We start from the raw sequence: 26,018 nt of genomic DNA, 5'->3' as shown, positions 1-26,018 counted from the left end.
TGTTGCCCTTTTGAGAAGGTGGAATATTCTAGATACAACATCTTCTGGCTCCATATTACTATAAAAATTGTTATAAATATGTAAGATCTGTTGACAAAATATAGTGAACTTGATGTCGATTTGAACAAAGAATGTCTTCTAAGTATCTCTGAAGACAGATATTTTAGCTGGAATATAATATATTTCAATTATCTTGGTGATATTTAAGACCATTGATAATTTTACACGAATGGAATTAGTTAAAAGAGAATATTATTTTCTTAAGGTTTTGTACAATTAGTTGCTGGAAAATCTACTTTATTTTTTTCAAATAATCAGTAAATATGTGATTACTTTCAAATGATTTAGTATTCAGAAATTTCATTTTAACTTGAATTACCTCATGCTATTTTAGTACTTGAGTTCTAGGAAACTCCTTGAGCGGAAACTTGCGGGATCTGGTTCTGATCTTCTGTTGCTAGGTGTAACTCTTCTTGCTTCTAATGAGCAACTTACATGTCATCTAAATGAAATCAGGACTGGAAACTGTCCAGCTTCCTAGAGTCTAGGGTCAGATGGCAGGGCTATTTGTTTAGGGCTCTTTCTGTAAGAGCTGTGCTGTGAGAGGGCTGTCACAATGGTGTCTGTTGCCTTGGGAGCATGTATGTGCAGTCTGGAGAAGGAGATGGTTATCGCTGGAAAAGAACTTGCATACAAACCCTCACAAGATTGGCCATCACCTGCTCCTACAAGGTGCAGAGGGGCTTTTTTGGAAGAGGAAGAAGGCACTGAAGAGCATGTTGGGGAGACACTATTTCTCCTTGATTCCCATGTGCACTTCTAGCTTAATTTCTGCCTGATTTATTTTCACAGGAACTAGTGAAGGGAACATGTCAGCTGCTGTTATTGTTGAGAATTGAAATTGAATGCCTTTGATAAAAATTGAAAGGACAGTCCCCTGATACATTTTCCTTTCCCAAGTCTCTTATGGTAATACATAGTAAGCGTTAACAGAAGTAGCACTTGGACCATTTCAAGCAATTGAAGAGAAAATTCAGTAGAAGCCCTGCTGAATTAACCAAGCCTAGGCAAGCTTGATATTTTATTTTTCTAATAGAATTTTTTTACCAAGCTTTGTTCATTACCACTTGTGTATGGAAATCAGAGATTCACAATGAGATCATAATTCATTCTTCATATATAAATGTTACACGTACAAAATGCATGGAGAGAACATTATTAAGAATGCAAAAGCAAGCAGTCGAGAGAAGAGGGTGTTAACATTAAGGCTGGCATTGCAACCTAAATTCAGCTTCTCTTATGCATATGCATTATGGTGAAGTCTTTAACTATAAGAACACATAATACTTTTCCAGAAGACTTCTTCCTTACTCAGTATGCAAGATGGACAGGAGTCAATTAATGAGCAGCTCTTCAAGATGATGTTTTATCCTCAGTGTTTGATATGTGGCCCTAAGCCTTATTTACAGCACATCGTTCAGACCCTGCTCGGGAGTCAGAATTATTAATTTCCTCATAGGCTTTTCTGTGCTGCTCATCGCTACTGTATCCAAGTGCTTCACAGGTTTTAAATTAAATTTATCTCCACAAAACCCCAGTGAGGGATGCGGTATTATCTCTGTTTTACAGATGGGAAACTGACAGAGATTAAGGTCAGAAAAATTCACCAAATTTGGATGCACATTTTAAGACTTAAGATTGGATTTTTAGAGCACTTCAGATCATGTAGTACGCACCGTGTTCAGAAAACAGCACTTGCTACTTCAGCTTCAGGTGGGTCTAGATATCTTCCCCAGCATTTCAAGTGTGTAAACTGAAAATTTATATGGCACTACTGATACCTAAGGAAAAGTTTGTATTTGGTACCTTGTGTGGCATCACACAGGAACTCTGAGCTTTCTCTGAAAGAGGCAAAACTTTGGTGAATCACCTGCAGAGGAGAAGAAGCAGTGGGTCCTGTTGAAAACTCTAATATATGATTTTATTATTAAAGACTGTTTCTTAATGCTTGCGCACAAATTGGCATTACACAAGCCATCTGAATTCTCATCCTTGTCAATTTGATTGTTTGATTTTTGCAATAGAGAAAGTTTAATTGGGAATATTAAAATTCATGATCCAGTTAATTTGGAGAATGAGTATTAATTGAGAAACCATATTGCCTAAAAGGTAGTACTATTGTTTCTGTTATAAATATTAAGAGGATCTTTCCAAATGTACTTTCATTTATTTTCATAGTATATTCAGTGTTCTTTCCTCTATGAAGACATTCTAAACACCAGACGATTCATGAGCAAGTCTAGCAAAATACTATTCCTCTGTTTAGAAAAACTTTAGTTGGTGATTTGTATGTGTTATGTCCACATTTTGTATAGCAAGTACATTTACATGTACCTGACCTGACTTGTATTTTCTCCGTTGGCAGTTTACTTTATGCCAGTTCTTTTAACCTTGCTGGCTGCTAAAAGAGTAGCATAGATAATTCAAGATAACTCCTTAGTTCTTCATAGTCCTTTAAAACCAGCGGTATGGATTTGAACCAAGGCTAAATATAGTGATTTGTGAGTCATTCTGTTAATTTTGGAGAATTTTCATTTGATTAGAGTAACCAAGGAAGAAATATTTTACTGTATCCTTTTCTGGCAGTTTGTGCTCTCCTAAGTCTATCTGTGCTTTGTTTTCTTATCCATAAGATTAATATTTCTATATATTTTTCCAAAGCTCTTTGAAATCTTTAGCTGACAATGACTAGAGAAGTGAAATGTTTCTTGTGTGCAGTGTGGCTCTGCCAATCAGAACAGTGGCTGCGTATGTTGTAATTGCCCAGCTAGTTATAGAAGCAATTTCTTTAAACACCTTTTTAGTGTTAGCCTACTGTTAGCTTATTATTAGACTGCATTCCTCATATTGTGCCAAGTGCATAGCTTTTATGGAACTGGAAGGCTACACTACATGTAGAAAGTTGGGAGGTTTTGTCCTGGCTATGAAATGCACTTGTGTAAGCCAATAAATCTCTTATAACAACAAGAGAAAATGAATTTTTCAGCAGTTTCAGTCAAAGTCTCTTTTGTTTACAGTTGTAACCTTTTCCAGGCTGCCTAGAACCAGCTATTCCCAGAGCTTTATGGTATTGCTGTGGCGTTACTTACAGAACAAGTTCTTGCTATTGAGAAAAAAAAATGAACGTTATTGAGAACTTCGCTCGGCTAAGTATAATTACCTACTGAGTAGCTTGTGTAGTACATATGTATAATGTAAATGATCTTTTAAATAATAAAGACAAGACAAATTACATCCATTATTTAAGAGGTGCAATGGTAGTCCAAAGTTTTCATTAGAAATAACCAATTTATGCCCACCTTCGGTGAAATATTTGATACTGGTACTCAAGCAGTCAGGGCTGTAAGTGGAGGGCTGTGGAACTGAGCTAGCAGTCTGTTTTATGAGTTATCTGTCCAGTGGAAACCAGTGCGGTCTGAGGAATTCACAAATAAATCAGAGCTTCAGCTTTGATAAATGCCAGCCAAATTCTTGAACCCACAGAGGGATCTCCGGTTCAGTTCTCTGCCAGTTTGCTGTGCTTCAGCCTAAACATTCATCCTGCAAATTGTAGATTAAGATTTAATCATGTCTATAGGTTTCTAATTACTCATGAATATCTTATTAGAAAGCCTTGCTGGCAAGGAACTCTAAAGCACTCTCAGTAGATTATACAGAAATTTGTTCCAGAATTAGTTGCAGGACGGTCATCTGGCACCCAATTCTTGTTTAAAATGTTATCAGGTTTACTGACAAATGAGAACATAATACTGCCTCAGTTATTCCAATTCACTGTGTGACCATAAATGTTTTTTTTAAATCTTGAAAAGTTAAAAGGAGTAACGCTAAAACATTTTTTGTTGATGCCTCAAGTGATGCAGAGTTGAAAAGGAAGCCAGAAATACAACAAAAACATACAAAATTATTTGCTTGGTTTATGGCTTGATTATATGACTCATGCAATTCTGTATGGTGAGACTAGGTCAAAAAATAGTCATACAGACTGTTGTCTAAAAGGAAAAAAAATCAGGAACCTTAGGGTAGTTACAGATAGATTAAAATGTATATTTTTCAAGGATATTTGGCAACCACGAAGTAAAAAGTAAGCTGGAGAATGATGTGCATATACAGTTAAATGTTACAGTTAGTACATGCTACGACATACTTACGACATAAGACCATTAAAATAATACACTTGTAGAAATTATGTGCACTTAAGAATTTTCCTATGTTTAAAGAAATGTTTTAAGCATCTTAATATTTTACCAAAGACAATGCAGGCCATCATATTGAGAATGCATGTTTAGACTCTTTACTACAATATCTTACCCTCTGTTTTTGACTTCTCAGTGTTTCTGCTGCAAGTATTACAGTGGAGAAAATACCTTATTACATCTATATTTTTGAAATTGGACTTTAAGAATATTGACAAGATTATCTTTGACTTCTGTTGCTTGTGTAAATTAATCAAAGGGGAAAATACTGGAGTTGTGTTAAGTCCCAATTCTGAAAGTAACCTACTGAAGCTAGAAAACTATATGATACAGTTTAGTGGTTAATTTGCTAAGTGTTTATGTCTACAGTGGAGGAAGACTCATAAAGAAAGCAATTTAATGTGAACATCTTTAAGTATAAAATGTGCTTCAGAGATGCATGCAACAACGATGGCTATTTCAGCAGGTAGCATAGTAGTCATTGCCCCACTCTAGACAAGGCTTACTGTAGCATTACGATGTTGCACAGAAATTATTGTCCTCTGTTATTCCAATTTGAGAGCCTAAGTTTCACTACTGTTATGTCAGGACACCACACTACAGCCTGTTCTCCAAAGTCCAGACAGTTGAATACAAGAAAATGGATTCACTCAGAGAGATCTATTGCTGTAGCAATGTTTTCTAGAAAACATGAAAAACAAATTCGCCCCAGGGTGATTGTGTCCATGGCCATGTTCCACACAAAAGTTTAGGCTGAAATGGACAAACACTGCATTGACCCTTCTTTTCATAAGCGTCTGTCACCTGTGTTTTGAGGTCTGTGACCAGTGGAGGCTCTGACAAACCTCATGTTGGCTTTAGACAAGGAAATTTGGCTCTCTTGGTTGAGAAGGAGAGAGAAAATACTCAGGTCTCATTGCTAAGATCTAAACCCAAACCTGTTAGGGTTAGTATCTTACTGGACTAAATCTAATGCATGTGTGTATTAGACAACAGGAACTGCAAGCCACTTTTTCTCCGCAGAAAATACCTTATGTAAAGGGGTTGTATTCAGTAAATAGATATATTTTGATATAACCCTAGTAGGGTCCATTTTCTACTACCAGATATGCAATATCTCCTGAAAAATAATCACATAAGACTGCCCTATTTTTGCCTAAATTTAGTTAAGTCATTGTGTTCAGAATTATGTACCCAACCACAGTAAACTGTAAGTAGGTTCCCATCATACTTTAATGCTGGCTTGACAGAAAGAGTTTGTTTCCCTTTCCAAAATTTGCTTAATCTTTCAGTTGGCTTGCAACCCAGTTATCATTCAACATTACCTGGTTGACTTGAGTACCTCATAGTGCACTGTTCAAAAATGCAGAGAGCTATGATCCTTGCCACAGGTATCTTTGATAAACACGGGGAAGCAGCCAGAAAGCAGGATTTTTATTTGCCATTTTGTGAACATACCGTCAAGTATACAGAGCGCATTTGTGGAAAATCAGAGAGAAAATATGTGCAGAGAGGGAAAGTTAAACCTAGAAAAGTGTACAACCTCTTTTTCTCAGACAGATTCCTTTACTCGTGACTACCTTTCTTCAAATAGTTCACTAAAGCGTACAGTCTGTATTTTTTGAAAGATTTGCAAACCATTTTGTGTGTTTACAGCTCTTTTCTCTATTTTCTTTCCACCATTGTTTGCATGCAGTTTGCAGTCCTGCTGGTTTAAATGAACCAGAAATAGTAAGAAAGTCATGCATGCTTGCATTTTGCCAGTGACTATTGCATAAACATTAAAAAAAAAAAAAAAATCTAACAAATTTCAGCATTCGAACAGCACTTCATCTTTTAGTTGTGTAGTATATAGACATGTACATGTACCGTGGTGATTATATAATTAGACCGTACAGTTTTAACAGTCCATTTTTGGTCAGTGGCCTTGACCTGCTTATCATGACGGGAGCATCTTTTCCCTCCCAACTGTTACAGATGTTGCTTGGCAGCAGGCAGCGTGCATCTCTGGGCTGGCCACTCGTCACATGCAGAAGCCTCACTTAACCACGGCACTGCTGTAACTCGCTTGTCTGGGATACTCTAAGAGCCATGGAGGAGGGCTCTCATTCTTGTGGGGAGAACAAAAAGAGGTGTGGGAAAGATGGAGACATAAATCCTTTGAAATGAGGCTTCATTAATTCCAGTGCCGATGGAACAACCTGGCTTAAATGGTTTTATTTTGGAGAGAACACGCATATATAAGGTGGTTAAAATGAAAGCTAATGGGATGTCTTAAAGACTCCAACATGTAGCATTAGACATAAATGCACTGTACATAAATGTAAAGAACCCACTATCTGGTATTATTAGCTATACACAAATGTAAATATGACAATAAATTTTCATTAAATGACTCTTCTAATCTATGTGCCTGAGGAACTGTTAGGTGAAGTACAGTGTCTGCATTTTCCTCTAAATGTTTGTGTTACATTTATTAATTCAGCAAGATAAAATGCTTGTGGAGACACTTGGGTGTCACAGGAATTGCTCCAAATATAACAAATTTGTAGTATTACAGAGGCAAAACCACAGTCTAGTATTAATACATTGCATTCAGAATGAACTTAAGTATGATAAAGCTAATCCCATACTTGTTCTTACTGTTTGTGTCTTATTTTTCTTTACATGGGCAAAACGTATGGTCAGAAGTCACTGTATATGTGTGGCTATTTTCTTTTCTTTTCAATCTTTCTGAAGTTAATTTTCTGTTCAGTATGCTGGATTTACTTTAACTCTGCATTCCTTTAACTAAAGTAGTTTCATCTGAAGAAGGTGAAACTTTTTGCATCTTTCAGTTTCTCTGGTGCTAAGTATCAAAAAGTTTAAAGGACAAAAGAACAAATTACAGAAAATCAATCTTTAAAAGTGTATACTGAATCAATAGGGTGTTTTGAAGTGACGTAACTGGTTTCTCAGTGACATAAGTTAAAAAACTTCTGGACTGTGTCTGGAAACTCACTATGCAACATCTCTTGCTCATCACACACTTATTTTTCTCTGGCCTTGTGCTGGCCCCGAGTTGTGTGGACCATCCTTTTGCCATAGCACAGCCTGTGCTCACTCTCCTTCTGATTGTGCTTTGGTTTATACCATCATAGAATTTTGGGAAGAGCCATTTCTCTCTTCTCCCCATGGATTTTTACTCCTTGAATCTTTTCTCTTACCTCCCTGCAGCTTTTCTGCAACTCTATTTGCCCCATCTCTTCTGTCCAATACTACAGATGTCCAAACTGCATTCACTCAAATAGTAAGCCACTTCAGGGGAAGGCTTAGTCTTGGCGTGTATTTCTAAAGCCTATAAAGTGACTTTATGTAGTGCTATTTAAGTAATAAATAAGAATGCTAAAACACCACAGCTTTTTCTCCTCTCTGCATTTTTAAAACCACCTTTTTTCACTGAAAGGTATAGCAAAAGAACATTCGTAGTTGTTCCATCATGTCAGCTCTCTTAGTTTGTAGCCTCAAAAGAAATGAGTTTTAACTCAAGTGTTTCAATGTGCAGTGAGCTAGTCTCTATAGCGACCTTCCTCCCCCAACTCTGCCTTCACCAGGGTAGAGTTTTCCTTACGCTTATATCAAGAAATGTCACAATCTTTTATTGTTCCTCTAGCATGCAATGTACCCCTAGATAACCACCCCAGAAAAAAGGATTTTCACAGTGTAATTTCTGCCATTTACTGCATACTGTGTAGCATTTTCTTAAATTTTTCCTTTTCTGCCTTTCACCTTTCTGCTTTAAAAAAATGGCATGATTGATATTAGTATTTTTTCCTGATGAAAATGTATTTTCCCTTGATCTTAGTGTTGGTAATACATTATTCAGTGTTCCTTCTTAATAAAGCCATTGGTTGTTCCATTACTCACAACAGTTATTACAACACTAAAGGTCTCGTTCATCAGAATGACTTGCAGAGGCAAAACCAAAACCCTGATTTCTCCATGCATCAGGATAATAGCTATGGTGGATGCCAGTTAGTAAACAATGTTTAAAATATAATGGGGAGGGGGGTGTTGGTTTTTTTGTTGTCGCCCCCTCCCCCGGAGATTAACACTAAGGAAAGATTTGTGAACATCACTTATTTTATTGCTTATGTATGCTTGTACATATTTTGCTCTTTCAGTAGAAGTCAATGAGGAGGTGAACCCGTTGGTTGTATACCATTTCATAAAATACCTTCTCTAGAAGCTCTCTAGAAAGCTCTAGATCAAGTCTTGGAATTGTGATTCTGTTTGAAAGATATCTTCTCTAATAGGGTGGTGTGTTGTGGCATAAAATGGACATAAATCAATTCCAGAATAATGCAAGACAGGAATTTTATTTCATGTTAGTCACCATAAAAGTTTTTTGAAAAAAGTAAAGTTGCAGGTATAGCTAGGGTGTCAAAATAGCAAAAAAATTTTCATGTGATATTTGGAAACAAGTCCTAGTATATGGGAAAGTTGAGCTGTTACCTGAGCACAGAGGCAAACAATGAGCTTCCGCTGCCAGAATTATTTTCTCAGTATGGTTAAATGCTATATGAGTCATCTTCTAGTGAAGACGACATGAAGACATATGGACAGTTGAAGGATGTAGTGCGTTTAGTGCTTTTATGACTCTTTGAAGCCCTCATTTTTCTTTACGTTTAATGGATTATATAGTTCTTTTGCTTCTACAAACCTTTTCGTTTATTGCACATAACTTTGCATTCTTTACCTGAATTATAAGAACAAACAAGTTGGCCCAGTTTGTATTCCAAAATGCTTGCTATAGAAATGAATTTGACAACTACTTCTACATAATTTAAAAATACTTATGCCCTCTATGTGTATTACAGATGGGTATATTGCTTTTGATATCTAGCCTGATTCTGCTTTTGTTGATTAATTTGTCAATGTTGTGATTCCTTTATAGTATTGCTACAAAGCTGTTCACATCCTTTTAGGTGTCTGTATCCTTCTTGGTCAACGAAGACTTGGGTGTCTGGAGGTTTTAATTGTTTTTTGGGGGACTGGGGAGGGACAGACCGGGGTTTTTGGCTTGGGGTTTTTTTTGTTTGGTTTGTTTGGTTGTTCTGGGGGGTTGGTTTGGTGTTTGTTTGTTTGTTTTTTTTTTTTAAATGAAGACTGTAAAAGTCATGGCAATGACAGACCAGACAATTTGGAGAGGGGAAACTGAGGACAGACTTACATGGCGTGTGCCTGTGTGTACCCACACATTAGCTTATCAGGTGCAGTAGACAATCTGTTTAATGCCTGAAGAGGAATAATTTTGAAAAAATGTATAGAATTTACGTTAAAAATAAATAAATAAAAGGGAAAAAGAACCAAAACAAATGAAGATCTAAAGGAGGCAGCAGGAAGATGTTTTAGTAGCATGTAAGGCTCCCCTTAAACCTTAAAGTGTCCATACTGGCATTTAGAATGGATCCCAGTTTTGCTTTATCCTGGGGGCTGTAAGTTCAGATCCCAGTACAGCTAGTGTATGATAGTATTGTATTTGACCTATAGTTTTAAAATAAGCTAACAGTGTTTTGTTTGAATTTTGTGCATCTTCCGTTTTAAATATATTATGTTGAGGGCTAGACTGGTTGCAGAAAGGGCATTGAAACAGGTTTAGAGGCATGCAGCTTTACTGTCAGGAGCCACAGGCGAAGATGTACATCAACTCACTGGTGGTGGGCAGAGTGGGAAAAAGAGAGAGCCTTGTTCAGCAATAGCCAAAACATTGATGTGTTACCAGCACTGTTTTAGTCATAAATCCAAACCACAGTACCATACAGGCTACTGTGAAGAAAGTTAACCCCATCCCAGTTAGACCCAGTACAATTGGGAACTATCTGGTTTTCATAAGGACCTGCTCATTAGGCCTCCCTTGGGTTCCTGCTTGGGATGCTATTAACGTTAACTGGAACATGCTATGCTCAGGGCTGGGTGCTGCTTGGTCGGTAAGCATTGTGTAGGCATGTTCTTGGATCCACTGGTGTAACCCAAAAGCTACAAACAGGCAGGAGGAGAAGGGGGCGGAGGATCGGATGATTCTCCTGGTGGTCACAGTTATGCCCTAGGAGAATCTGCTGTAACAGCAATACCAGGTTTTCCAGGTGCAAGACTGTGAGATCAACGCTGTGAGAGCAGAATGGAAAAATACTGTCCCGGAGGGACTGGGAAACGCTGCTGCAGCTTGGGTGAAAGGGAACGGAGCTGCAAGGGGAAGGCAGGCTATGGGAATGCAAATGGATGGCCCTTAGCATCATACACATTAAGGTGCTTAGGTACTATGCAACAGGCCACAGACTATACTAATTTTAAGTGTAGATAATTTAGCTTGATTGACCATGCTAAGAAAATGGCAATATATTTAAACAGTAATAATGTTGATGTTTTCTTCGCTGCTAGATTAAGCAGGGGAAGCCATGTGTAGTGGATTCAAGTCCATCATAATCTGCATATGATGTGAGAAATCAGTCCTTGTCAACACAGCCAGGATTGGTTGCATGCATCACATTTAATGGGCTTTCTGTTCAGTAGCTTCTGTGGGTGGTGAAAATGGAAAATAATCCACACAAGCTTTTCCCTTCAACCCCATGTAGGGCATTAAATACCATCCCCATGGAGAGAACCTAGGCTATGGCTGTCAAAGACACTTGAGCACCTTTTATAGTTTTGTAATTCTTCTTGGCTTTTTCAGAACAGAAATAGCAGTAGCATGCTATATTTTGGTTCACTGAGAGGGAGAGGGTTTTTTTAATTAGAGGCCATTTTCTGAAACTGGAAGAACTCAAAATATGTAGTTAAATCTTGCACGAGGGTGGGAGTGGAGGATGCTGAGAGATAAAGCCACTGTAGGGACAAAGGACTAGTAGAAAAACTGAGTGATGTTTAGAATAAAATGATTTCTTTTTGTTAGTGTTTTTAAGTATTCTTTGATCAAAATGGTAAATCCTGGCTGCTAGGAATAAGGACATTCATTGCTATGTGCTTGCGTTAAATAAGTAATATTCTGAATTGTGTGGGTTTCATCCTCATAAAGTGGCAGTGATGGGAGGGAATGAATAAATAATAATAAAGCATGAAGAGACGGGAGCTGCCATACAGGGCAGTTCTTCATTGTACATCACTTCTTGAACATGGTGCAGAATTCAGATGTCTAAGTAGGAATATCACTTTCCACATAATCAAACCTTTTAGAGGGAAAAATGTCAAATATGCATTTAAGGATATAGTTTTGTTAGGAGAAAGGGCAGCTTATAAAATGCAATGGAAATATCTAAAGTTAGCTATAAACATAATTTACTGGCGAGTTACTTTGTTCCCTTAACTACAGTGTGTGACACAAGTTGTCTTATCTTGCTGAATTAAAAAAAAAAAAAAAGGGATTTTTTTTGTAAGACCTTAAAAAAATCAGCTAAGTTGCTTTCACTTTGCCATATAAATTTGCAGTGTTTTTTATAGTGAAATTGTGTAGCAGAATCAGGAGTGTCAAAATTAATGAACAGGTGATATTAATACGGTAAAATGACAAACTTTAAAATTTAAGAATACTCCTCAGATTGTTTCTAAAATATTCATTTATATTAGCACAGAGAGATAATAGTATTGTAATTAGTTTTCTTTAATATACACATTTTAAGTTAGCAGCCCATTTTGCATTACCTTGTGTTCTCTTGTTACAACCAGATTCATAGCTTTCCTAGAACAGTGCTCGTGTGATTGCTCAAGCAAAAGCCTTGAGCTTGGTTCCCAGTGGGTGGTGATCTCAACACCTTGTTGTTAAGGACAAGTAATTGTATGATAAAATAAAGGGGCTTTTTGGAGTACGAGGACCGTCTCAATTAAGCATCCAATGGGGAGGTCTGGGGAGGCAAGGAGACAGCCTTAAAGAATTTGTGCCATCACTCCTTATAGTCAGTACGGAGAAAGTAATTTCCAACGGTAGTCCAGGCTGTTGGTCTCTGACTCTAGAGATGACACGTAATAAGCAGATAACTATCTTGGTATCCTAGGGACCTGTCTTTAGGTGAACCTTATCTTCTGTTCAGAGTTCTCCCTGTGTATTTGACACCAACGATTCTACAGCTTCTGCTATTTAAATGATGAAGTACAAAACAAAATCCCTGGCCCCCAAAACCAAATAAACTTGGAGAATTGAGACCTGTGTTTAGATTTCCTCTCAAAAATACATTAAATGTATGAGTAGTATTTATATAGGCTGGGCAAATGCAATGTGCCTATTCTTGAAATTTTACAAAAGTGTAATAATATTTGAAAATATTTCAGTGTACCTCAACATTTTTCTTTAGCACTCATTTTTCAGCATGTAATGTAGAATGCCAGTGTAATTTTTTTTTTTCTAGTATGAGTTATACAGATTTGAGATCTGTTGTGGCTGTAAAATTAGTCTACTTGCTATGTTAGCCTTTAATACTGTATTCCCACCTACAACTGCAGGAACGCAGCTTGAAGGAAATTTAATTAGGAAAATGAGGCAGATGAAATAGGCAATGTAATGTATACGTGCAATATGAAGAAGAGTAAATACACTTTTCATCTGAATAGTCAGAATAGAAACTGTGTTAAACAGGGCTGAAATTTTCTTTTATCAGAAATGGATTTCTTTCATTTTCTAACATTACTATGTAATTGTCCTCCTTATTACTGGAATTAGAAAGACTACTATCATTAAAGAAGAAACATCTTTCACCAATTATATTTAGTCTCTGTTTTAGCTGGCAATGAGCTCCTCATTATGTGAAAAATGGAAATCCCTGGAGAAACAGACTTAGTGAGGTGATTCCAATCATCTGGGAAACCTTGTGCACACACTATTTGCATCTCATGACCTGCATGCATGCACCTGTACTGTATTGATTTCTCCTTGTTTACAGGCCATTCAAGCAATAAGCTGGTAGAATTCAGATGACTGAAAACTTGCTCTGCTGGTAGCAGTTTCCTGCCTCGCTGCACTCTGGAATATTCCAGCCTTGCTGCAGTGTATTGCTGCATGGATTTTGCTGTGGTACCCATTACTCATTTCCCTAATGTATTTTTTAGTGTTTGTATTGGTTCTGAGCACAGACAATCATGCTTTACAGAAAAACACAGAGGATCACTAGGGCAGAAACCAGCTTAAGTAATATATAATAGATCGTGAATAATTGTTTAAGAAAAAAAAATTCCAATAATCCCCTTTTCAGAATTGGAGAGAACAGCACTGGGAAGTCTGCAGTATTACATAGCGCTACCAATACAACTGACACACTTCTTTGAAATACATGGTAAACTTATTTAGTCTGAATCAAGAGATAGAAATACATTATTCAGATATATTATTGAATAGTAAGCAAATATAAAAGGTTTTAATACATGCATTAATTCTGTGCATGAGATTTTAAAATGGTCTAATAATTCTGGGTCAACCCAGTTGGGCTGTAACCTGATTCTTCAAACTATTGCTTAGGGAGGTGTGAGGCCAGTGCTTTTACTTTACTGATCCTTTCTGGACTTTTTTAAACAAGATGGCAGTGAAATAAGTAAGGATGTGTGTGGTAGGTGTATTATGAATACATGATATAGTCAACCTAAATTCTGTGGTCCACAGAATCTATGTATGGATCCATTTAGCATTTTCTGAAAATGCATTTTAAATTGGTTTTAAAGCATCGAATATACCCGTCAATATTAGAGAGCAATGGTGACCCAAACTCTGTGGCTAATAATGCTGCATATGTTTATTCTGGCAAATAATGAGTGTATTTATACAGGATGTCAACTCAACTGACAAAATCTTTTTTGAAAATCTCTCTTGAAGTATGAAAAAGGATGTATGGCATTGTTTTGACAGGGCCATCAGATATGTATTTTTCCCAATACAGCTTAGGGTTAATTTTAATAAAAACATTCCAGTGATGAAATTATGGTCAGTAACTGATAAGAGTCCAGATGATTGTGAATATCCTGAAGAGACCCTTCTCCTTTATGGTGTTACTGTGGATTGCAGACATATTCTCCATAGGTTCATTGGAGGCTGCACAAACTGCCTATGATGACGTAGAGATCTGTAGAGTCATGGCCTTGGTTTCCAGTTATGAATGAGCTTGGAGCAGTACCTACTGGCTGCAGTGCTCTGTTCAACTTCAGGTAAACCCAAATGTCAGGTTTGGAATTTGGGCACCGTCATTCTGGTATGTTCTACCCACTGCTTTGTGGTACTAGCTCTTCCCATTTTGGAATATTGAACACTCAGGATTTCCCATGAATTTAACATCTCTTGTATGCAGATGTTAAATGGAGGTCTTAAGGCCAGATTAGCAGTCTGCTACTAAATCTAAACAGGATTCCAAATCCTCAGAGTTAAAGGGGGAGGGAGAAATACATTTTTATTGGATGGATAGTAGGATATTAGTGGAATATTTAGATATGTAGTAGGATATTTAGATATTTAAGCTAGAAAAGAAGATCTTCATATTGGATTTCTTGTTCAAATAAAAATGGGGTTTATTGCTTACTAACTCTCAAATAGGGTCCTTGTCTGTCCCAAATCCACTACCTGCACTGATGTTTTGACTTAGTAAAACTTTTACCTCGGGGGATGCCCTTGCCCTTAACGTGAAGCCCTTAACACAAATTTAACCTTGGTTCTTGTAATTATCAATATTTGTTCCATTCTGCAACTTGAAGAATGTTGCAACATACACTTCAGACTGGGATTTGGTTATTTTTAACAGTGAGTTTCAGAGTCACCATTAGACTGGCAAGACCCACAGGAGCCCTGAGTAATTTTAGAGAGATAATTAGAATAGAAAAGCACCAGGACATCCATTTCCAGCTTCCCTGGAGTCTCAGCTGTTGAAGCACGGGATCCAGGCCTTATTTACAATGTCATCAGCCTTATCCTGCTATTGTTTATTGGTGTTTGCTTATGGCAGCAAATAGCCAGAGGACTTCTCCTGGTGATTACCAAAATCTCAGGCTCTCTGCCTCCTTAAATCGATTTTCAAAGCATCAGAATTTAAAATCAGCATCTGTTATTTTAAAGCCTTGGTTCTGTGTTTAAGTCTATTCCATGTCTCTGGACAGTGCTTTTAGTTATCAGTAGTCTAGAAGACAGAATAAGAAATGATCAGTAGTACTTTTATTTTTGGCCATAGTATTGCTAGATGCAACGGCAGGTGTGGTGGTACATTTGATTTTCCAGTTACTGGAGGTACTAGCTTACAGTTTCATCACTGAATGGTAGTCCTGGCTGTTTAATGTGGTTTGCTCCTTTATCAGGACCTTTTCCTTCATTGCGAAGAGAACCATGTCTCTTTATCGTATCATGTAAAAACATTCTTGCATGTTTTAATCAGAATGAGAAAGGCCCACAGGGGGGTTGCTGATGGACTGCTTAAGAGAAATGAGGAAGATTGAAGTTCCTAATAATTATTTTTTTCAGACATCAGCACAAGATAGCAGGTGTTTCCTCTGGTAAGCGATTCTTCTAGTAGCTAAAGAGACTTGATTTTTGTATGCTGTCAAGTTTCAGGTTTAATATACGGTAAGGGACACATCTTCTCAGACACTTAATCTTCTGTTGACTTTATGGGGAAAAAAAAATTATAGAATCTTTTCAGATCCTGAAACAGGTATGGTTAAAATCTCCGCTCTTCCATGGTCTGCTCTCAAGCATTTCCTTTAATCTGTGATTTTCAAAAATAAAACGTGACATGGTGCCTGCTTAGAGAATATTTATTACTGGAACATGTAGTCATCTGATCAGTTACTCTATCTTATACTAAGTTTTATACATGTTTTTCTGGTGTAAAGCCTGACTAGGTGCATCTGCTATCAGTAATTTAATTTAGTTAAGTTCTTTGTGGAATCAGATAGCTGAAAAAGCCAGAACTTATTTCCAAAGAACACGTACTTCTCAACGACACTTTCAAAGTGTGTGCACTTAGCGGGGTTTGTTATATGTACTTTTTGTTGGAGCAGATAAAAGGAATGGGACCTTAAATTAGAATAAATCTTTTAGATTAAGAACCAAGTTTAGGTCTTACTAAACACAGTTGGCTTTCAAGAAAAGAACTGCAGCAAAACACCCTTGATGACTTTCGCAGTATCTTTCTCCATCTGAAGCAATTTATAAAACCGAATTTTCTGATTAGTCACTTGGTTCAAGCAAGGTAATGTTAGTGTAATGCTTTCGATGTGTCTGAAGTATTATGTCACATGAAATTCTTTATTACTTCATATTTTACCCTGCAGCACCTTGGATATTTCTGATTGAATTAAATACTTTAAATACTCTAGGGCTTAAAGACCTAAAATAGACACTGTTAGGTTTGCGCCTTGGTTATTTAAGAAGGATTTTCATCCTTACCAGGAGGAGAGAAAATTTTAGTGAATGAAAGTGGAAATCTTTGGCTTTCTTTGCTTAAGAGAAAATGTTGCACACAGCTATTGATTGTCTTCACATTTCGGTTGCTCAAACTAGAAAGCATGAATGGAAAATGACTAAATATGCTTTCCTTAATTTGTCAGTGTTTCTTCCATCGAGGTATTTAGTGGAGAGATTGATTTAGAAAATGCAGTTTCTTTATTTCGTAAGTCCTGTGTGCATTGATTTGCATTGTGGCAAAGGGCATGTGAGATACTATTCGTGCTTCTCCAAGCACATATGACTCAAATGCATACAGCGCAGAACAAATGAAAATGGGAGCAAGAAACGACATTCTCTGTCTAGAATTTTGTAGCCCTACCAAGATGATAAGAAAAGGGTTTAAGAAATTATATTTCAAATTTTTGCTTTGGAAAGAAGCCCTTTCCATCACCCCTCCAAAGAAGTGATACTTTTAGGAAAGCCTTACCAACCTTCCCAAAATACCCAATGCCTTGGTGAGCCCAGGAGGCACTTTCTTTCAGAAGCTGCTTAGACAATTTGGTTGTCTTATTGCTGCTGTTTGGAAAGGCAAAGTCAGTCCTTTAACTGCCTTAACTATTGTCTCTTTCAGACCCTGAGGAGTAACATTTATCATGCTGAGATTCGGGCAGCACCTCATCAAGCCCTCCATGGTGTTCCTGAAGACTGAGCTCTCCTTTGCTCTTGTGAACCGGAAGCCGGTGGTCCCAGGGCGTATCCTTTTGAGCAGCGCCTGAATGATGGGCACCCATGCTCTTGGGAAAAGCAGGAGGAGCCCGGTGCGCTTCAAAGGCCAGGTAGGATGCTATGTGGGTTTATTCTGAAACCAGGCAGTGGAACGTGATGTGCTTGATCGGTGTTGCAGAACTGCCGAAAACAGTTGCTTAGCAACTGTGACCTTAGAGGTGAATTTCTGTTGACCTTTTCACCACAGAAGATGTATAAACAACCAGGTGCTACTAAAAGCATTTAAAAGTGTATCTGAGGGGGTACTGTTTAAATTTCATATTATGCTAAATAACACATCCTGCTTCCCTTTTAATAATGTCACTTATTTTTAGATGTGGTAACTTCTTTATGGAGGCTTTTCAACTTCTTCTAGCTAAATGTACACAATTTGTCAAATGGCAGCAGAATCCTGTATGAAGACTGGTTTTTTTTGGGACAGATTGCTTTGATTAATTTAGGTAGGAATGTATTAAATAAACCATCTGTATAGTGCACACGTTTCCTGAGGAAAAAAATCAAGCCCCGTGTTGTAAGAAAAATCCTCAGTTTAGAAACTGCATAGGAACTTGATTCTGCAAGATGCTAAATGTACCTATTTAGTGTATTTTGTAGTGTGGCATATTATTTTCTAGTCAAAACTCTACTGCTGTGTAACTTGTGCTGATTTAAGTGGCTGGAGGTGGAACTTTTCAGAAATACTCAAGACTGATCGCTTCATTTCCATAGAGGTCCATGCTAAAATTTTAGTAGGAACTCAGTTAGGCCATGGCTGAATGTGTTTTGGGTAAAGAAGAAAGTCATCTGGCGTTTATCGAAAGCTTTCTTGTTCTTCTGTAGGTTTATGTTGTTACTTTCATAATTTAATGTATAATTTAAAATTTAATAAACTTTAATATATTTTTTTTAAACCCATAAATGTGTTTCTTCTGAAATATGGAACCTTCCTCTCCTCCTGTCACTTCTGTAGATCGTAATTGTTGAATATAGAACTTCTCTCTACACCTGCTGGCGTCAGAATGGCGTCTGTTTATACCAGAAGTCAGATCATTTGGTTATAAATGCATGGCAAAGATGCATGGGCTTTATAGAAACTTTAAAGGTGTTACTATCTCACCAATATATTTTAATTAATTAAATGAACAGTTCTTCTCAGCTTTAAGTTTCTGAAGTATCTGATGTAAATCGATGTGATTTACAGATTTGTCATTAAAAAAAATATTTTCCAAGCTATCTAAAGACAGTATCACATCAGTCACTGTGAGATGCAGAGCCTGTAAACGCCTGAGCAGTATGTTGGTATATGCATTGTCCGGATCAGAGAATAAGTGAAATGTTATCTGTACTGTGTGTGGAAGTTTTAAAAACAATAGTTAATGATTTTTTTAAATTAATATGTTAAGTGAACAATTGCATCTGTTGTTAAAAATGAAGAAGAATTATTTCAGATGAAAGATACTTGTTCTTAAGTTTTGTGAGCACCTAGTAATGACAATTTAAGCAGCCTATAAAACTTAATTATTACAAGCTTCTTTTCTTCTTAAATAATTAAAGATTATAAACTCTAGTTGTATAGTTATTGCTGACTGTTTGGCAGATACATTTATTTGCTCAGGTTTAGCTTTGTTATCCCATAATGAGTATTGCAGCATATTTTATAGTGTCACATTGTTTTAATAGCTCATGTGTTGTAATATATAATGTAGTCTTTGTTTCTCCATTGAATAATGTTCAGGTAATAAAAACCTAACCCTTTCCCTTTCTCATTACAATAAAAAAAATTAGCAAAGATCTTGATGCAAAGGCTAGAATACGGTATGTAAAATAGAGCAATTTGCAGTTGTAAGCCTTTAAAATGTCTGTATAATGCAGCATTCATCTCGAGACCTGGCAGTAACAAGTGTATTTTCTTCGTTTTATTGCAATAATTTTATCTGCCTTGTCTTTGGCACACTTGTGACATTCCTTTTCATTTTTTTTTTCAGCAGAAAATAAAATATTAATGTGTGTGAATTAGAGAGACAAAGGAAATCAGTTTGAAAGCCGGCTCACTCCAGGTGGTGGCTTTAATTAACTAGTAAGGTTGAAAATCCATCTTGAAACAGAACGTAGGATTGGAGTTGTGAATTTGCTGTAATAGTTTTAAAATAAAGCTATACTCTGGAAAAAATTCAGTCAAAATGGTCTCATGGAGTTCAGTGTTCATAATTAGAGCAATGCCAAAGCATGCTTGCTCAGTTAAGACATTATAAAGTTTTGTGTTTTTTATTTCCAGCTGCCAATCCTGTGAATTCAGTTTGACACTTGAAAGTCAAACTGTGCTAATAGTAACCAAGAATAGGAATAGCAAGAACATAGTATTCGTGGTAAGGAAAGAGTTCCCCTGTTCCTGGAGAAAGCTGCCTCAATTGCCCCAGCCTTAGACTTCTGTCTAACGGGTGCACGCTAGTTCATGGACTCAGGAACCTGTTCATAATGGGATCCCTTTGAGTGAAGATATGACTGCTGCAGATCCTTGAATAGGAAGCAACTGGGATCTTACTATTGAGTAAGGGATATCTGGCATTCAGCTGGATCTCTACTGTGTAAACTAAAATATGAGCATGTATTTGACGGTATTAACAAACTCATTCACCTCTTTTGGCACAACCAAATGGAGGGCGAGAGCTACACGTGGTCAGTGTGCAGGACTGGAGCATGTTCCCCTCAGGGCAGCCAGGCCCTTTGCTGTCAGCTGATATGCAAATGGTTAAGGCTCAGAGGTGTCTGACCATAGTCTGTGTGAAGACATCAAGTCACTCAACTCCCATGACAAAATGAGGAGTACATACCTGCTCTGTTCTTGCATATAGTTCACAGGGGAAGATGGGGCTTCCCTACCCCTTCTACTTGTCTGTCTTGTTTCAGAGCAGCCAGGCATATGGCATTGGGGACAGTCTTGATTAACATGATATTGTTTTTTGGGGTGTGTCTTTATGTTGGTTTTCTGTTTTGTACGGAAATGGTATGATTTTTTTTTTTTGCTAATGCATGAGAATTGTTATGGAGCCAAGAGTGGGAATCCTGTATGCGGTGCACATCTTAGCAGTTAGCTTGGGAGTGTGAAGGAGGTGTTATTGTGTAAGCTTGCTGGGACTTGTACGCTTATACGGGTACCAATACCATTTTCTATGAAAAGTAGAGTCCCTGTTTCCTCTAAGTTCTGCTGGCTTGCTGCTCTGCAAAGAGTGACTGTGAAAAGTCATTTGTGGCTCCCTTGAACAACTACATAGTTGTTTTAGAGGAGGTAGCTATTCAACAGCTGGACTAGTGCAGGGATGTGTCTGTAGTCAGCAAACGTGTTGTTTCTGTCACACAAAGGGCACAAGACGAACTGAATCGGCTCACGCAACCAGCATGAGCTAAGCTTCTACTTGTCTTCTTACTTCAATTATTTCATTCAGAGCCTTGCTGTTTCTATAGTTCAGAGCAGAACTGCAGTGTCTTTTTAAAGAAAATCCATCTGCTCTTTGACAGGGACTTTTTACTCTTTAATACGGTAACAAATACTTTGTGAATGACATACTATTTTATTGATGCTTTCCTAGCCATATGCCATAGCTTTACATGGTTTTGCTCACATCTTCAATAAATATGAACTGTTTTTTCTTTTATCACTGCCTTTCTCATTGCATTGTGCAGTGTACTTGCTTTCATCTTGTCTTAAACATGAAAAATGAATTTGAACATTAGTAGAATCCATTTGGGGACTAGGACTTTTATTATAAATAAAATTATTCATTTGTTATGTCCAATTTTTTTTCAGTAGACAAGGTATTGATCTTTGGATTTGTGTTCAGGATGCCATAAGAAGAACCCACACAAAAGGAACACAGCAACATTTGTAAATTGATTGAATGCAATATGTAATGACAGAGACAAACATCAGATCTATGGCAATACTGTATTATACAAAGCATTTTTCAAGAGTTTATTGAATTGGTTATTAAAAAGAACAGGCTTTCCAGCTGGGAACAATGAGCTGAGGGTTATCAGGACCAAGCAATTTTATAGAAATTTGTGGTGGACACTGTGGCTCCTTCAGTAAGTGCACATTGTATGTGTGCGTGCAATAAATTAGAATAAACACTTTACAATAACTTTTCATCTGGGTTTGATTATGAAAAGGTTTTTCTGTTAAAAAAAAAAAAAAGAAAAAAAAAGACACTGTTTAACTGTTATATACTGAATTTTGCTGGACTATTTGATATTGCCATTTCCATAGAGAACTAGTGTTTTCCACCAGAAGGTATTCTGACTGTGGGGAATAGACTGTGTATAAAAACCCAGAGCATGTGATGTTTTCCAGGAACTTCATCACTATATGAAGTTAATGGTCATTATTTGTCGCTGAGACAGTGTGCTGTACTGTGAGTTACCGCAGCTTGTTCCTATTATTAATGAGTAGAGAAAACATTAGTTGAACCAGGTGCTCCATCAAAGACTTGATAACACCCTAAGCTGCAGTGTAATTGTTCTGGGTCTGTTGCATGGGTGGGATGGGATCCAGGGTCATGTCATGTAAGAACAGCATCCCCTTTGCTGTAAGATTTGTCTGTTTGTGAGCTTCCCTGTCATATGCTGTCAGAATTGCCATATTACTTGAGACTGACACATTCTGTATTGTCACAAATGATTGCTGCTTTTCTTAAAAGATTTGCAGTTAGAAAGAAACAATCCTGTTGACTAGTATTATTTGTTAATATATTTTAAAAGTAATTTTTAATTTAGTTAGAGTCCTGACAGAATTTCCATTGAAGATAGCACACTGGCTCTGGAAAGAACAGAAGTATTCTCTCACAAGTTTGGTTGAAAACCATGGTGTTTAGCATGTATATGAAATTTTAATTCTTCATAAAGTTACAGCGCTGCTGTTTATTGTGATTTAGTTTGTACATAGCACATTTATCACATCTGTATTTGTGCTGCATAATTACGAATTTTATGGGTTTTAGCCTAAACAAGTGTTAATATTTGCCATAAAACTAAGATTTAGAAAATAAAATTCAGTTATATTGCAGAATATATAAATTTGCATTTACATATTGCAATAATGCACACTGCACTGTTACAACTACCCATTATGCGTATCGAACCCTGTGGGAAAGTACTCTTTAGTGCTTGTTACAGAATCTTCGTATGCATTACTATTATTATTAGTTTGCTTTAGCACAATGCTAAGGAACAGTCATGCTCCTTTTAGCTCTTTAGCAAAGAGCTAAAAATAAGGGGTTTTGGTAAAGGCTTTGTAACTGAAATGTGATCCTGGAGATAGCAAGGGAATCACATGAAGACAGAAAATAGTACAATAAGGAGCGAAGTACTTATATGAATTTCTCAAAATGTCTAGTAACTCTAGAAGAAGAGAGTACTAGGAAGAGGATGAAGTACCTTTGCTGGTGTAGAAAAGACCTTCTGAATGGGAAGAACAGATTTAAATGACGGATCTTGTGTGAAAATGTGGGGGAAGTATAAAGTATATTTCTTCAGCAGGAACGCAGAAGAGATTCAGACTTACTCTCTGTATTGTCAGTATTAGATAAATATCTTTTTGAGATACCATACTGAAGCTGTTGAGCATCAGTGGAAAGTCGCAAGGTTTTTTTTCCCTCAGATCCCAAATAAAGCTGTTCCATGACTCTTCCTTATATCAGCAGTCCTGATCCCTCAAGTAGGACTTATTAATGCCATAATGTTTACTTGCACAAAGGAGAGTAAGAAAAACAGATCCTCTACTTAATAATTTTTAGCTAAATTAAACTGTGTTGCACACAGGGTAAGGAGTGGGACTGCACCCTTGGCAGCAGCAAGCCAGTAGATCAGCTTCACTGTATTCTCAAGCTACCTTCTGGGAAAAAGATTCTCCTCAGACAGCCCAAAGAATGAGTGCTCTGCTCTGTGTATGCAAACCACTTGAATTTAGTGGTGATAGAGAGGCCAGTTAATTATCTCAGGGCTGGAGTAATTTTGTTTGCAGTCTACAAACAAAGGGATGGTGTTTGACTCGCATTAGGAAATGCTGCTTCTGAAGATAATAGATTCAGGGCTCTGTGCACAAAAGCTTGTCTGTCTTATTCGTGGAGCTGGAGTTCAACTGTATCATTTGGTCTGATAAAAATACTTTCTCTCCCTTCAAATCCTGTCTTGCTTGAAAAGTGCTCACTGTTGAAGGAGAATGTACTTCACCGTAAGGATTCACCTATTCTGTTTGCATTGTTATAGTTGCATTAATACAATAGTGCTGATGAAAGTCCCATTCTAAATGCTTTGTGCTGGTATTTTAAATGGAAAGAAAAAATGAAAGTAATGAAATCAAAAGTATTTTTTGCTGATTTGCAAATGGATTAAGTTACCAACTAAATTACTCATTTACTTGCATTCATCAGATTAGTGATAAGAATTTCTCAGGTTGTAGCACAACCTGGAAGAGATATTAAAAAAACTGTCTTAACGCCACATCTGGGAGAGGCAGTAGCTCCTAGGTTGGAGCCTGGTGCACCTTACCAAATGCCATGGAGGCATGAGCAGACTCTTATTAGTGACCTGTTCAACTGACCTTCAAACCTCGCTGTATGGAGAGTAATGAGATCTCTGAAAAATGGACTTGTAAACTGTGTGTCATAACAGGTTAGATCTGTGCAATTAAATTTCTTGGCTACATTGCTAATGTATGCTGAAATCCAGCTAAAAAATTCCAATTCCATTTTGGTCTAATCCCTTTTATTCACCTGTTCGTCATCATCGTTGTTTGGAACTTGTAAATGACTTAAAGGAAACCACATGATGCATGACCCTCTCTACTGCTTTGTGTGTTGCAGGGGCACTCACTGTGCAGTTTTGAAGGTGTGTTACTAATGTATGTCCTCTAAAAGTGGAACTGCTTGTCCTTAGAAGCTCCAGGGACATGCAGAAGAACTTTTGAAACCCTGTCTGTGAGTCCCACCATTGTGGTACCTATTATGCATACTTACACCATGCCCATAAAGTAAAGAACAATTTGGGAAGACCATTCTTGTCATCATGAAAAAATGTAAAACATCTAAATTTTAGATCAATTAGCTGATGATTGCTACAGAAGATCAAATTTCATGAAGTCTGCCTACTGTCTTCCCAATGTCTTGATTTTTATTTTTATGATATAATTGTTGAGACCCTATTTCATAAGAAAGTAGCTTATTTTTGAAGGTTGAAAATATTTAATTAAACTTGCATTCATATTTAAAATTATTTCACTGTGTGTTAAGTTAGTTAGGGCTTCCCATTTTGTCATGTTTATCCTCATTAACAATTTGCAAAGCATATTAGCATTTTCACGTCGACTTACAGCTATAGTTTTATAGTAACTGACTTAAGTGAATTTACTTTGAGGTTCTTGTCATTGGGGTGGCACATATCATCTGGAAAAAAGAGTTTACCCATTTGTATTTTAGCATAGCAAGAAACCTGGCTAAATGTTTAGTGAGAAAAGCCTCATCCTAAAGAGCTGGAAGAAGTCAAGTTTAAAAGACAAAGAAGCAAAGCTATGTAGAAGGAAGTAAAGTTAAGAGGTAGCAAACTTTTGTATGAAAAGTGGCAGGGAAACTGAGGTGGGATTCAGAAAAGGTAAAACGAGTGTTTCCTTTGAGGTTTAACACAATAATTGGCATTTTTGTTTAAAAATACTGTGAAGTCCTGTTCATAAATAATGAATACTTTTAGTCCAACAGTTATTGTCTAGTCTAATAGACAGCAAATTTGTAATTGGTGTGGTTATTGAACAAACCTGTAATTTTATCCTTTTTATCCTATCAGTAAACCCAAACAAACTCAATAGCCATGAACGGACAATAGGTAACAAATACAAAGGGGGTGTTTGCTGCAGTTGCAATTTCACCACTACAGAAAACTTAAGTACCTGCATCAATAGCAGATATCCATGTACTTTGCATTCAGGTACCAATTACCATGAACTTTATAAACGAAAGGAATAAAAAGAATTCTTTTTTTTCTCAGTACATAACTGGATTTAAATTCAGCTTTTTTTTATTCTTTTGTTTTAAGTAGTTTCTGACTAATGAAGGAGATGACAGTTACAAGCTGTTCCTGTTACAGTTTGTGCATGTCTGGGACCTTTTGTCCTCAACGTAGCCATCAGAATGTGATAGGCAGCACACACACAGTTAACTGAGTCTGGGCAAGGTATTGCATGGCTTGCTCTTATGGCAGAATGTAATTAAAAGAGATGATTGGAATACATGGTTATTCATAATAGATGTCACACAATTACCATAAGTAATGCAATACATGCAAAATCTCCATTTGTAATGAAAATAGATTTGCTGGAAAGTCAATTGGAAATTTCATTTATTGCTTATTGTTTCTAGCATATTGGAATATTTTGTGCTATTCAGTGTAATACAACTACATGTTTTCTTCAAGTACATATTTTTGAGAGGCATCTGACATGAATTTTCTGTTGCCACTCCTACGAGGTCTAGTGATACAATGTTAAACTGCCATGTCTTGTTTTCTAAATCTAGAATGTTTGCTGTGAAGAGCCTAATATATAGTATTTTTCTGTTGAAACATACATTAAT

At 36.9% G+C, this 26,018-nt stretch overlaps 1 protein-coding gene across 6 annotated transcripts in view; it reads left to right on the top strand.

Moving 5' to 3' along the window:
- Positions 1 to 26,018, top strand: part of FHIT (fragile histidine triad diadenosine triphosphatase) — a 616,103-nt gene that overhangs the window by 169,823 nt on the left and 420,262 nt on the right. For all 6 annotated transcript variants that reach the window (XM_087744937.1, XM_087744936.1, XM_087744939.1 and 3 more), the window contains one exon: positions 17,270 to 17,391. In XM_087744937.1, the coding sequence (XP_087601063.1) occupies positions 17,292 to 17,391 (100 nt within the window). In that variant the 5' untranslated portion in view covers positions 17,270 to 17,291. The remainder of the gene's footprint in view (positions 1 to 17,269; positions 17,392 to 26,018) is intronic.

The sequence above is a fragment of the Nipponia nippon genome, unplaced genomic scaffold, assembly GCF_047370975.1.
Source record: "Nipponia nippon isolate SJK-2023a ecotype South Korea unplaced genomic scaffold, ASM4737097v1 scaffold_9, whole genome shotgun sequence".
Lineage (NCBI taxonomy): Eukaryota > Metazoa > Chordata > Aves > Pelecaniformes > Threskiornithidae > Nipponia > Nipponia nippon.
Note: the sequence above shows the minus strand (reverse complement) of the source record. Positions and strands in the feature narration are given on the sequence as shown.